Consider the following 11,627-nt stretch of genomic DNA (forward strand, 5'->3'; position numbering starts at 1 on the left):
TGCCACAGTTTGCTGCTGATGATCAGTGGGGAGAGCCCGTGTTAGCTCCACTCATGGTTTGGGGCTACTGCCTGCCAGGAACAGGGACACAGGTGCTGCCTCGCTGACCAAGACATCTCCACTCCCAGTTGAGTGTGGGTCTGGGCTTGCTTTGACGACCAGCTTGCGGTAAGGTGTTGGCCTGCTGGGGACATGAGCTGCACCCAAGCACAGGCTGCCAGAGGAGAGGTAGCGGAGGGAGTCAGGGATGGGGCCGAGGGCTCGCATCTGGGCGGCCAGCTGGAGCTGGGCTCCTCCCGAGCATCCCGTGGAGAGCGGGTCCCGGCTCTGTTGGGACGGCCCAGCACTGGCACCCATTGTAATTGAGGGTGCCCTTGCTGGGGAAAAAAGTACTCCGGGGTGCACCTTTGCCTGCAAGCAGTGTGAGATTGATAACCTGCAGCCCTTATGTCCCTCCAGGCCTTTCTGCTCAGAGCTGGGCGCGGAGGAGGAGGATGCTGCCGGTGCACTGCCATTTCAGAGGGGCTTTGCAAGGGACCCTCATGCTCTCCCAGTGGGAGGCAGAGGTCCATCTCCAGCCCACCCTGGGGTTTCCCCATGCCTGGGGTCCCCCGTGGCCAATGCTCCCACACAGCCCTGCGCCTGGGTAAGGCAGCGAGCGGAGCTGCGGTGCTGGGGCTGGCTTACGTCCTCGGGGGCTGCTCAAGGGAGCCTTTTGGTGGCAGATTTTGGGGAAGCCACAGGTGACTGTCAGGAAATGATGATGCAAGGGCAGGACCTCTTGTGTGCGCAGCCTGTGGCTGCCCCATCCTGCCTGCGCTGTGCCCCCAGCTTCCCTGCCTGCCCTGGGAGCACAGGACAGTCTCCCAGCCGTACAGATGACGGTGCTGCTGTCCCTGGGCTCAGGGAGCACATTACATACTTCATTCAGCCCATCTAGCTCTGCTCGAGAGGGTAAAGACTCCTCTGGTTGCCGTTGCCAAGGCACTTGTCCGTCCTCAACCCTCTGCAAAACGGGTGCTGCAGCACCCTGTGCCATCACAGGGCAGCACCAGCAGTCAGAGGGGCCACTTGGCTAACGGGGCAGCTGCCCTGGCCCTGGGCCTAGCCCTTTACTGTCCTCTGATTTGAGAGGTGCCTCCACGGCACTCCCGAGGCCTCCCTGCTGCCCTCCTCCTTCCCAGCCCTGGAGCCGCTGGAGGGGCTGGGCTGGAGACTCCCCACGGGAAACACCGACTCAATACAAACCACAGCGGGTGAACAATTATGGGTGTGATTGCAGCAGGGCTTCCGCTTTCCCGCGGGCTTTAACAGCGGAGCAGAGCTGTGTGAAGGCAGAGGAGAGGGGAGGACACCGAGACGCCTGCAGAGGCAGGAGCAGGGGCTGGAGTGGGACGCCGTGGCTAGGAGCAGCTATGGGGGATATCTTCATCCGGCACATCGAGCTGCTTGGCTACGAGAAAAGGTTTTTCCCCAGCCAGCACTATGTGAGTATGCAGCGACCTTCCAACAAGCTGAGTAGCGAAGACTGGCCAGGGTAGAAAACCTGGCCAGCAAATTTTTTTAGATAAATGTGACCGAGGGCCTAAGAGCATCCTTTTTGGGGGGGGGAGGGTGGGGTGGTGGCTGATGGCATGAGCTGGAGGCAGCCAGAGGCTAAAATGTCCTGAACGCACAATATTTTGGGCACCTCCTTTGCAAGCCATCAGTTACTTTGCAGGCTTGGAAAGGGCTTTTCCCTCTTTGATTCCCACCTGTCTGCACGTTTCTGTCCCCACTCCATCCCTGCTGAGCTGCCCTAGCGCCCAACTCGCTCGCTGCCTGGGCAGAGCTATTCGCTTTGGGGTGGTGGAAGGAAAACACGCAGCGTATCTAAAACTCAAACACCTGCGGGGCTCCCTGGGGGCTTCAGTCACAGCGGGGTGCAGGGTCCCGCTCACCCGCAGAGCTGCAGTGCCTTTGCTTTGCCCCTCAGGTCTACATGTTCCTGGTGAAGTGGAACGACCTCTCCGAAAAGGTCGTCTACCGCCGGTTTACCGAGATATACGAGTTCCACGTGAGTCACCCCGGGGCAAGAGCTGGCCCCCAGCCCAGCACGCCAGGGCTCTGGGTGGGGAAAAAGAAGAGGGCAAATTCCGGGTGGAATTGCCTCAAAACAAACCTGGCTCAAAAGAGGCTCCTGGGTCCCAATGCTTCAATCTCCTTCACCCCTTGAAATGGGGAGCCATCGGCTCTGTGCTCCCCTGGCAGATTTCTCCCAGTGCTGAGGCACAGGGTCCAGCCAGCACATGCCAGTGGCAGCGGGGCGAGCGCTGGGAAGTGGGGCAAGCTGCAGGCAGGGGTGCGGGTGCTACAGGGGCATATCCCGGTGCCATCCTCACGGCCGTGCCTGGCTCTGCTCCACAGAAAGCGCTGAAGGAGATGTTTCCCATTGAATCTGGGGACATCAACATGGAGAACCGGATCATCCCACACTTGCCAGGTGAGCAGCAGGTGCTGGGCCTGCGGAGTGAAATAGAAATTGCAGCTTGTTGGGAAATTCCCCAGCGGGCCGAGCTCTGTGGGCTGCCTCCTGCGCAGGTGCTTAGTGCGATTTCTGTTCCCCACCGGGTTTGAAATCAAAACCCCAGAATGTTCTGAGCAGCGGTGGTGGTTTCTCCCAATACTCACCAGCCCCACAGACCCCATCCTTCCTCCCTGAAGGCTGGGCAGCCCGTAGACATGTCCTGCAGCATTGGCTGCGCCCCCCCGGCTGGTGCAAAGAGGGTCTTTGGGGAGGCTGAGCCCTCCTTTGGTGACACCATCACTGGGATTGGTTTTAGTGACCTTATGGCAACACAGATATTTTGTAAGAGGAAGTGATGCAATGTGTCTTCAATGACAGGGAATGAATTCCTGATCCAAAGAGCTGACGGTTTGTCCCCAAGCAAGGTCCAGGTCAGCAAAATTCCCCCTTTTATTTAATTTCCTGCTTTAGAGGAGGCAGGAAGGAGCATGAGAAATAGCTGCGGGTTCTGGTCGACACCTCTTGAGGAGGAATAAACCTGCACCACCCAGCAGTGTGGGTGCCACATCTTGGGGGAGCTCCCCTCGGGGTCGGCTGGACTAACACGGCTGTGCCGGGACCCTTCCCACGTGCTGCCGCTGCCATGCTGGGACTCTTCAGAGTGTCCTTGTCCTGTTTGGGGAACTGAAAGCACTGGGGGATGAGGCAGGCGTCAGACTGCTGCGGGGGGTGTGGGGGTGTCACGGGCTGCACACATGCAGCCCGACATGGGGTTCAACACTGCTGTGGGTCAGGGCTGCCAGCAGCATTTTGGAGCCCTGGGGTCAAGACCGGCTGCTGCAGGACATGCACCATGGCCAGTGGGACAGAGGGACGTGTGTGTCTCCCCCAGCCGCAAGCTGGTCCCGAGCCCCTCCTTGGGCCCTGGTGCAGCTGCTGTATTTGTAGCCCAGCGGCTGGGCTTAGTCTGAGCATGGATGTGGGAGTTGTCCTGTAAGTGAAATGGGGTCAAACGGGGTCTTTTCTGGGCTTGCACGAGCTGTGTAAGGGTCCATGGGCTGCAGGGGATGAGTCCAGCTGCACAGAGCTCTGCTCTGCACTGCCCATGGCACCCAGGCTGCGCGCTGCACCGTGCTCACCTCTCAAGCTGCACTGCCAAAACAAGGAACCCGCAGCTGTAGCTCTTCTGCAAAGCAGCCGTGGCCCTGCAGTCAGCTTCTCCCCAGCTTTTTCAGCACCATGCATCGCCCTCCGTGTGCATGCCAGGGCCAGAGCAGCGAAGGAGGACACGGGGCCATGCTCCCACAGAGCTTCACCTTATGGGCACCATGCAGCCATGCAGCACCCTGGGGCCAAATCCACTTGTTTTCAGGGCAAAATTAATGATTCAGAGCAGCCTGCTTGGGAAAGTCGTAAAAACAGGGCACTCTGCTTTTTCTGAGTGCTTTCCCCTCTCCCCCAGCACCGAAGTGGTTTGATGGGCAGCGCTCGACGCAGAACAGGCAGGGCACGCTGACTGAGTACTGCTACACACTGGTCAACCTGCCCCACAAGATCTCTCGATGCCTGCACGTGGTCAACTTCTTCAAGGTCCGTCACGACGACATGAACCCTGTCACAGACAGCCAGTGAGTCCAGCTGCCTGCCATTTTGGGGGAAATCCTGCATCCCCGGCCCCGGGTGCTGGCAGCAGCCCGCAGGGAGGGCACCACTGCCAGTGGTGAGGGGTGGCTGGTATTGAGCTGCCTTTGCTCTGACCTGCCTAGAACCAAGAAGCCCGAGGTCTTCCTCCTGCCAAAGGATGCCAAGAAAAACCCCACCGGTAAGAGGCCTCACAGGGGTGCAAGCAGCTGCCTCGGCAGCAGCAAAGCCTGGCAGGGAGAGGGGCAGCCATCCCATGGCAGATGCCCGGACTGAGAGCACGGTCTCTGTGCCAGAACTGCAGCTGGGAGGAAACCACAGCCTTGGGGGGAATGAGCCCTTGTCCTGGGATCCAGCTGGTTTGGGACCAGAAAAGGCTGGGAGAGTGCTTTGGGCTGTCCTGGGGCTGCTTTTGGCTTGCCTGAAATAGGGTATTTCTGTGCTGGGGACTGGGAGAGGGAACGTTTCTCACTTCTCCCATGCAGACATCACGGGCCCCATTGTCCTGCAAACGTACCGAGCCATCGCTGACTACGAGAAGAGCTCCACATCCGAGATGGCTCTAAAAGCTGGGGACATGGTAGATGTCGTGGAGAAGAGCGAAAGCGGTACGTGTCCATCTCTCCGAAGAGCCCCTGAGGGCCAGCCCCCTCCTAGCTACCATTCAGCAGGGACAGGGACTGCCCTTGCATCTCATGTCCAAACGCAGCATGCGAGTTAGTTACGTCAGTGCATGGGTTAAAGGGTAGGCGGTTGTATCAGGGTCTCCTGTCGGAGAGGAGAGGCTCAGAGCAAATGCAACTGGCAGGACCGAACCTCTTGGTGCTTCCTGCCCTCTTGGGACATGTTTCACATTCACATGGAGCCACATGACAGTTGGTTTTGGCTGGGGAGGGTGTGGGGCAATCCTAGAAAACCGTGCAACCTCTTTGCATGCCTCAGCCTATGAGGTTTCCTGCCCAGGAGGAAACAGGATGAACTGGCCAAGCTCCCTGGTTCCACCATGTAAACAGAGACCGGCCCCGGTACCATCCCTTCCATCCAGGCCACATGGATGCCTGCGCCTGCCCCAGCCAGGGACAGACCCGGTGCTGGTGCCCCCACAGTGTCCCCGCAAGACCCTCTGCTCTTGCCCACGGCTGCTTTCCTTGCAGGATGGTGGTTTTGCCAGATGAAGAATAAACGGGGCTGGGTGCCAGCTGCCTATCTGGAACCAATGGATGGTCCTGATGAGTCTGAAGAGCAGGAGCCCAACTACGCAGGTAAAGTGTTGGGGTAACTGGGGTGTGCACCAGAGTACCAGTGTGCCGCACCTCCCTGCTGGGGTAGTTCATTGCAAGGCCCCAGTCGGGCAGTCCGCACTGAGCAGGACTGCTGGGCAGGGAGATGTTGCTGTAGGAGCTGCCAGGAGGGATAAATCTCATGGTTAGGTACCTCAGTGTCAACCTCAGGAGCTTCCCATGACCTGCAGCTCAGCAGTAGATGCTTGTTTTGGCTGATTACACAGGCACATCTTCATCCAGTGGCCATGCTGAGCTAGCTGGGTGAACACCAAGTTGCTGGGTTAGCTAAGGAGTATGGTGCAGCATCCGAACTGAGGCACAGGCTTTCCCTAGCGCTTGGCTTCCGTGCTGTCCTTATCACCCCTCCGCATCACCCCACTGTGACAGCGGGGCCTTATCGCACAGGAGCAGAGGGAGGATCCTGCAGACTCATGCTGATTGCTCTCCAGGCTTTGTCTTTGCGGTTTTCAAAACACTGCAACAGACTATTAGCACAACACTTCTTCCTCATTTAATCATCTGAATTATAAACATGGTCTTCAGCAGAGATAGGTGTGCTTCCACTGCTTGCATTCACCAGCTTTCTCCTGGAGAGGTGCTGGAGGGGCTGGGATGAGCCACAGGCACTGACAAGGCTGAGGAAAGTCTGAATCCAAACTTGGAGACCTGAAGCACCCCGAGTCTTGCCTAAAATGTAGGGTAGATGCCCTGGTGCGTCCTCTCCTCAGTGGCTGGAGAGGCTGAGCCCCATCCCTGGGGTGGTAGCACACAACCCACTGTCCTGATTTTGTGCACAGGTGAGCAGTACATTGTCCAGAAAAGCTACACAGCCGTGGAGGAGGACGAGCTGACCCTCAAGGAGGGTGATACCATTGAAGTCATCCACAAGCTGCTTGATGGCTGGTGGGTCATCAGGTGAGAGATGCCAAGAACAAATCAGGCAAGCGGGATTTGGGCGGAGGGAAGGGATGAACCAGCCGTTCTGCACGTCGGGGCTGGGAAAGCCACCGACCGTTTTGTGCTGCTGCCCAGCACTTCCTTTTTGCAGGGCTGCTTCTTGTAGCCTGTGGCTTTGCCAAATGTTAAATGTTGCAGCTGGGGCTTCCTCTGCTGGGGGCTTCAGAAATATCCAAGAAGGAGGCAGATGGAAAAAAAAAATGTATCTGATATTTTGCCTTTAAGTATTCTGACACATTGTGCTTTGCCAAACCTCAGCTTTCATCCCAGCCCTGGCCTGCCCTGCAAACTCGGGCTTTCCCAAGGGGAACCCCAGCTGCATCTGTGTTCTGGAGAGTCACAGATTGCGCATTCACAGCAGGACACGGCATGGCTGCAAACCCTGGGGATCCTCCTGCTGCAGCCTGTGCCCAGGCGAGTGGCACCAGGAGGATCTCCTGGTGTTTGCAGGTGTGCTGGGCTGGAGGGGGAGACGGGCCAGGGACCAGGGAGTGTTCTTGAGCACACAGCGGCAGGGTGTCTGGCAGGAGGCTCTGAGCAATGCTTCAGGAGCCCAGCGAAACCCCGAGGGGAGATAATACGAGCTGGTAAGACCCTGAAAGCTGTGAGCCATTGCTCTCTCTGCTACTTACTTGCTTTTGGGACTCAAGCCACACTTTCAGGGAGAGCCACAGGCACACAGGGTGGGAGGACAGTCAAAGCCCCCCTCACTGCAAAGGACATGAGAAATAACCCAGCCAGCACCAGCTGGGGACAGGCATGAGGAGCTGGTGGTTGCAGAGCCACGGCTGCAAGCGATGTTGCTTTGTGTTGCACTGCAGGAAGGATGAAACCACAGGTTATTACCCCTCCATGTACCTGCAGAAAGCTGGGGAGGCGAACACCTCCATGAAGAGTGAGCTGAGGAACCGGATTGCTCCTCCACGGAGGTAGGAGAAGCCCTGGGTGGGGGCGAGGAGGACTAAAGCTCTTCTTCGAGGGGGTGAAATGAAACCAGACAGTGATTTGTGGTGTCCCTTGCTCACCCTGGCAATGAGGAACTTCCCAGGAGAGACGTGAGCAGGGCAAAGACAGAGCAGGAGGCAGATCTTGCAGGGCTGCAGCAAAAATAGCTCAGTGCTCCCCGACTTCCATGGGTGGAGAGGCACCCCAGCATTTCTGATGCAGGGCTGCATGATCCTTGCTCTGGCAGGTCCTCTAGCCAGGCATATTTCTCCTTGTCCTTCTGCAAAGTTTCTTTTCTGGGCTAATCTTGTTTAATTTTCACATTGGCCTTTTTCTTAATTCCTAAGTGCATCCACTGAATCTTTGAGAAGCGAGGAGAGATTTGACTAATCAGAGTTGCCAAATGGCCTGATCTGATGGGAGGATTTGAGCTAATGGAAAGGATTTTATTTTGATTAAAAAGATAAAAAGCAATAATAACTCATTAATTCCGATGCAAAGAAAACTGCTAGGAAGGGCAGAGCTTGCCTCTATCTTTTCTTCCCTACAAGAAAACACGGCAGCCTTGCTATAAAATCTCTCAAAATCCAGCTCTGCTGGAGCACGTATTACGTGTGAGACAGCGTAAAATGGCCCAAATCCACGTATTTGAGCACAGTGATGCTTACTGATACCCTTGGAGGAGGTGAGGTGGCCTGTTTCAAGGACAGTGACTTGCCCCCCATGGTGAATGCTGTCCCTGTGGTGCTGGTGATGGCAGCCAGGCTGAGCCCTGTTGCAAAGGTGGAGACCTGCCATTGTGGGCAAGAGCTTTGCTATGAAATGGGGTGCTCAGACCAGGGAGGGGCTGAAGGTAGATGGGCATGTTGCCTTGAGCAGAGCAGGAGGACGATGCCATGGGGTGGACATCAGGAGCCACCTTGCTCATGCCCTGGTAGTGAATACAAAGCGGTGGCTTCCATCTGCCTGCCTGGGGACGGTCCCTGACGCTGGGGGTTCCCCTGTGGCAACATGCCACCGCACAACCCCAGGCTGCTCAGCCTTTCACTTCTCTCAGTAGTTTCTCTGCTGTGGGTTCAACACTGCACATACAGGTGCACGCTGACACATACCCCACGCTCTGTTCCCCTGGCCCAGGGACTGAGCCTTGGGCGTCGGGGAGCCATGCCAAACCCCACACCAGCATCTTAGTGTTGCAGCCAGTATAGATGCCATATATGTATGTCCATCCATCCAAAAGCAAAGCTATAGATCACTTCCAGGGCTTTCTCGAGCTCTGGGGAAAACCTCACGCCCATCTCATCTGATCTACCTTGCCATCCCCATCATTACTTTCCAGGCTTGTGCTCGGGCTTTACCGTTCAGTATTTGCTTCCAAAGCACCACTCCAGCTGCCTCCTAACACGCTGTACATCATGTCTCACCTATGCCTTCCCTCGAGGGGTGGCATCCCCCTGCTGCTTTCCACCAGGCGAAACCAAAAAGCAGATATTGGGGTTTGGGTGAGGCAGAAGAGGAAGCACAGGGGGGAAATCCTCAGTGAGAAAGTGCATGATGTGAGAGCTGCCGGCATGGAAACTGAAAGTTTTGTTTCTCACTCACTGCAGATCCACCATCCGAAATGCAAAGAGCATCCACAAGCAGAGCCGGAAGCTGATCACCCAGGAGACCTACAGAAGGAACAGCAAGAAGTACATCCAGAGCCAGAGGAACATGAAGGAAAACTTGCAGAACAAGGCCAAAGTCCTCAGTAAGTCTCGATAGGGCCTTTGCCCTGGATGTGGGCTGAAGTCCTGCAGGCACAGCTCATGCCCTCCAATGCCTGTTGCTGGAGCTGTGGCACGAGCAAACAAGCCTGGGAATCCCTGTGCCACGCTGAAAGATCTGGGTGGGGAGGAGGAAACGAGTCTTCTTTTCTCCAAACCCTCTGCACTTCATGCCCCAAGGTTGGGCTGTCCCTACAGGGCGGCACGGCCTCTGGCTCTGCCCCATCACAGGTGGGAGGTGATGCAGTAGGACAACACATGTAAGTCACACGTTGCCTGTCCACCCTTCTCCTGTGGGGAAAGCATGTGCAGGGAGGTGTTTCTTTTCAGTGAGGTTTCTTACCTCTGGTCTGACAGAGAAGGAGCAGCACATGGTGGCATTTCTGCCCTCAGTAGGTCCTGGTGAAGGTAAGCCCACATTTAGGACCTATGCTTTCCTCTGGGCACCTAACCTCACCCGTGCTGCTCTTACCATTACCATTACCATGTATGTTAGCTGTCAGCAAAGCACATAGAGGGAGGTGGTGCATAAAGAAGGAGGCTGCTGTTGAGGTAGATGCTTTAGATCTGGTAATCCCTGTGCAGGGTCCATGACCTTCCCAAGGGAGAACAGCTCCTTGCACAGACCTAGAGCTGGGCTCCCACCCAAGCAGAGCTCCCAGCCAGGAACCGATGGGCTCATCCCACCACCGTGACCTCCAGGGAAGACCATCACACACGGCTGAGACAGGAGGAGAGACAGGAACTTTGGTGACCATTACATGAACGTTCACATGAAGGTGTGGGGTGGTGGAGAGCTCTGACCCATCTGTATGTCCACTTTACCTGCAGTTGAGAAAAATGAGCAAGAGGAGAACAAGCCCAAGGCTCAGCCTGCTGTTCCTCCCCGTCCCAGCAAAGACCTCATCCTGAACCGCTGTACCGAGAGCACCCGGAGGAAGATCCTGTGAGCCCTCAGCCCCCCACACCAGCCAGCCGATGCTTTATCTCCACCAGCTCCTGCGCAACCGGGGCTCAGAGCCAGACTGGGGGATCCAGGTGGCTCTGGCAGCTGCCACAGGCCCCGGGTCGCTGCCGGCCAGATCGGCGCAGCCCAGCGCCCATCTTCATCCACTGGTATGGCAAGCCCAAGATGTCCTAATGACGCTGCGAGGAGAGCTCCAGCCTCGCTCCACCGGCTCCTGGAGGGCTGAGGCCACTGGGGACCCCTCGCCACTAGACCCCCTTTTATCATCTATTTCTATTTTGAATGATTTTGCATCTTTCACCAATAAAGGAGAGACACTTTGTAGATGTATTTCAATGTCCGGGGAGCAGCCTGGTGGCCGGCAGCAGGAAAGGCATTTCTCCCCGGCACGTCCAGCGGGTTATTGGGCAAGGGAGTCTTGCGAAAGATGCTGGCAGGAAGGAAATTTGGTGGAGGGGGCAAATGGACAGCAGCTTCCTCCTGGAAGGCAGCTGCTTCACTCCCTCTAATAGAAAGCGAAGGCTGGGGTGTGGGTATATGGTGTTTGCTGGGGTGGGGAAGGAGCCATGAGGCAAGGTAGCCACCTCGCATGGCAGCAAGGTGTGAGGGCTGCGCAGGGCGGGTGGCCCAGGGCCCGTGGGGCTGCCAGGGCGTGAGGGGCGAGCGACTTCCCAAGGCTGCGGACGCTGGTCCCTCCTGCCACCTCATGGAGGGCTGCCATGTTGGGAGGCCAGCAGCCGTCGCAGCATGGCCAGTGCCTCGGGGACAGGGCTGTTTTGCAACAGGGAGTGTGGTGCGAGATGCCACCACAGCCAGCCCTGCCACCGCCACGCCGGGTGGGTTCGGGTTTGGGTCTGGGTCTGGGTTTGGGTCTAGGTGTAGGCTGGGTCTGGGTCTGAGCCCAGGTTAGGGTCTGGGTTTGGATTTGGGTCTAGGTGTAGGCTGGGTCTGGGTCTGAGCCCAGGTTAGGGTCTGGGTTTGGATTTGGGTCTAGGTGTAGGCTGGGTCTGGGTCTGAGCCCAGGTTAGGGTCTGGGTTTGGATTTGGGTCTAGGTGTAGGCTGGGTCTGGGTCTGAGCCCAGGTTAGGGTCTGGGTTTGGATTTGGGTCTAGGTGTAGGCTGGGTCTGGATCTGAGCCCAGGTTAGGGTCTGGGTTTGGATTTGGGTTTGGGTCTGGCTCAGGGTTTGGGATGGAGTCTGGGTCTGGCTCTAGGCATAGGCTTGGGTCTGGGTTTGGGTGTGGGTTCCAGTCTGGGTCTAAGTCCGGGTCCACGTTAGGGTCTGGGTTTGGCACTGGGACTAGGTTTGGGATGTGTCCAGGTTAGGGTCTGGGTTCGGGTCTAGTTCCGGGTCTGGGACTAGGTTTGGGTCTGGGTTTGGACTTTGGTGTGGGTGTAGGTCTGCGTCTGGGTCTCGGTGTAGGTCTGGGTCTAGGTTTAGATTTAGATCTAGGTCTGGGTCACTGTCCAGGGTCTGTGGAGCGTTGGGACCCTTCCCTTGCACAGGGCGGCATAGCCCCTTTAAGACAAGACCTTCGCGCGCCCCAGCCCCCCGCCTCTCGC

General features: G+C 57.2%; 1 protein-coding gene across 3 annotated transcripts; it reads left to right on the top strand.

The window, feature by feature from the left end:
- The first annotated feature begins 716 nt into the window (after positions 1–716).
- NCF1 (neutrophil cytosolic factor 1) lies at positions 717–10,386 on the top strand. 3 transcript variants are annotated; one of them, XM_052802737.1, is made up of 11 exons: positions 717–1,487; positions 1,976–2,056; positions 2,407–2,482; positions 3,969–4,134; positions 4,273–4,328; positions 4,633–4,755; positions 5,302–5,409; positions 6,228–6,345; positions 7,209–7,316; positions 8,940–9,082; positions 9,684–9,922. In XM_052802737.1, the coding sequence occupies exons 1-11, from the start codon at positions 1,416–1,418 to the stop codon at positions 9,791–9,793; spliced, it is 1,161 nt and encodes a 386-aa protein (XP_052658697.1). In that variant the 5' UTR covers positions 717–1,415; the 3' UTR covers positions 9,794–9,922. The 3 variants fall into 3 exon arrangements, with proteins under 3 accessions (XP_052658697.1, XP_052658698.1, XP_052658696.1); XM_052802736.1 differs by lacking the exon at positions 9,684–9,922 and adding an exon at positions 9,930–10,386 and having other exon boundaries at positions 724–1,487; XM_052802738.1 differs by lacking the exons at positions 7,209–7,316; positions 9,684–9,922 and adding an exon at positions 9,930–10,386 and having other exon boundaries at positions 718–1,487.
- Positions 10,387–11,627: the final 1,241 nt, after the last annotated feature.

Source organism: Harpia harpyja, chromosome 12 (assembly GCF_026419915.1).
Source record: "Harpia harpyja isolate bHarHar1 chromosome 12, bHarHar1 primary haplotype, whole genome shotgun sequence".
In the NCBI taxonomy this organism is placed as follows: Eukaryota; Metazoa; Chordata; class Aves; order Accipitriformes; family Accipitridae; genus Harpia; species Harpia harpyja.

Coding starts and splice junctions, on each gene's coding strand:
- NCF1 (XM_052802736.1), top strand. CDS start 1,416: ATGGGGGATATCTTCATCCGGCACATCGAGCTGCTTGGCTACGAGAAA. Junction 4,329..4,632: donor TGCCAAGAAAAACCCCACCG/GTAAGAGGCCTC, acceptor TCTCCCATGCAG/ACATCACGGGCCCCATTGTC. Junction 6,346..7,208: donor GATGGCTGGTGGGTCATCAG/GTGAGAGATGCC, acceptor GTTGCACTGCAG/GAAGGATGAAACCACAGGTT.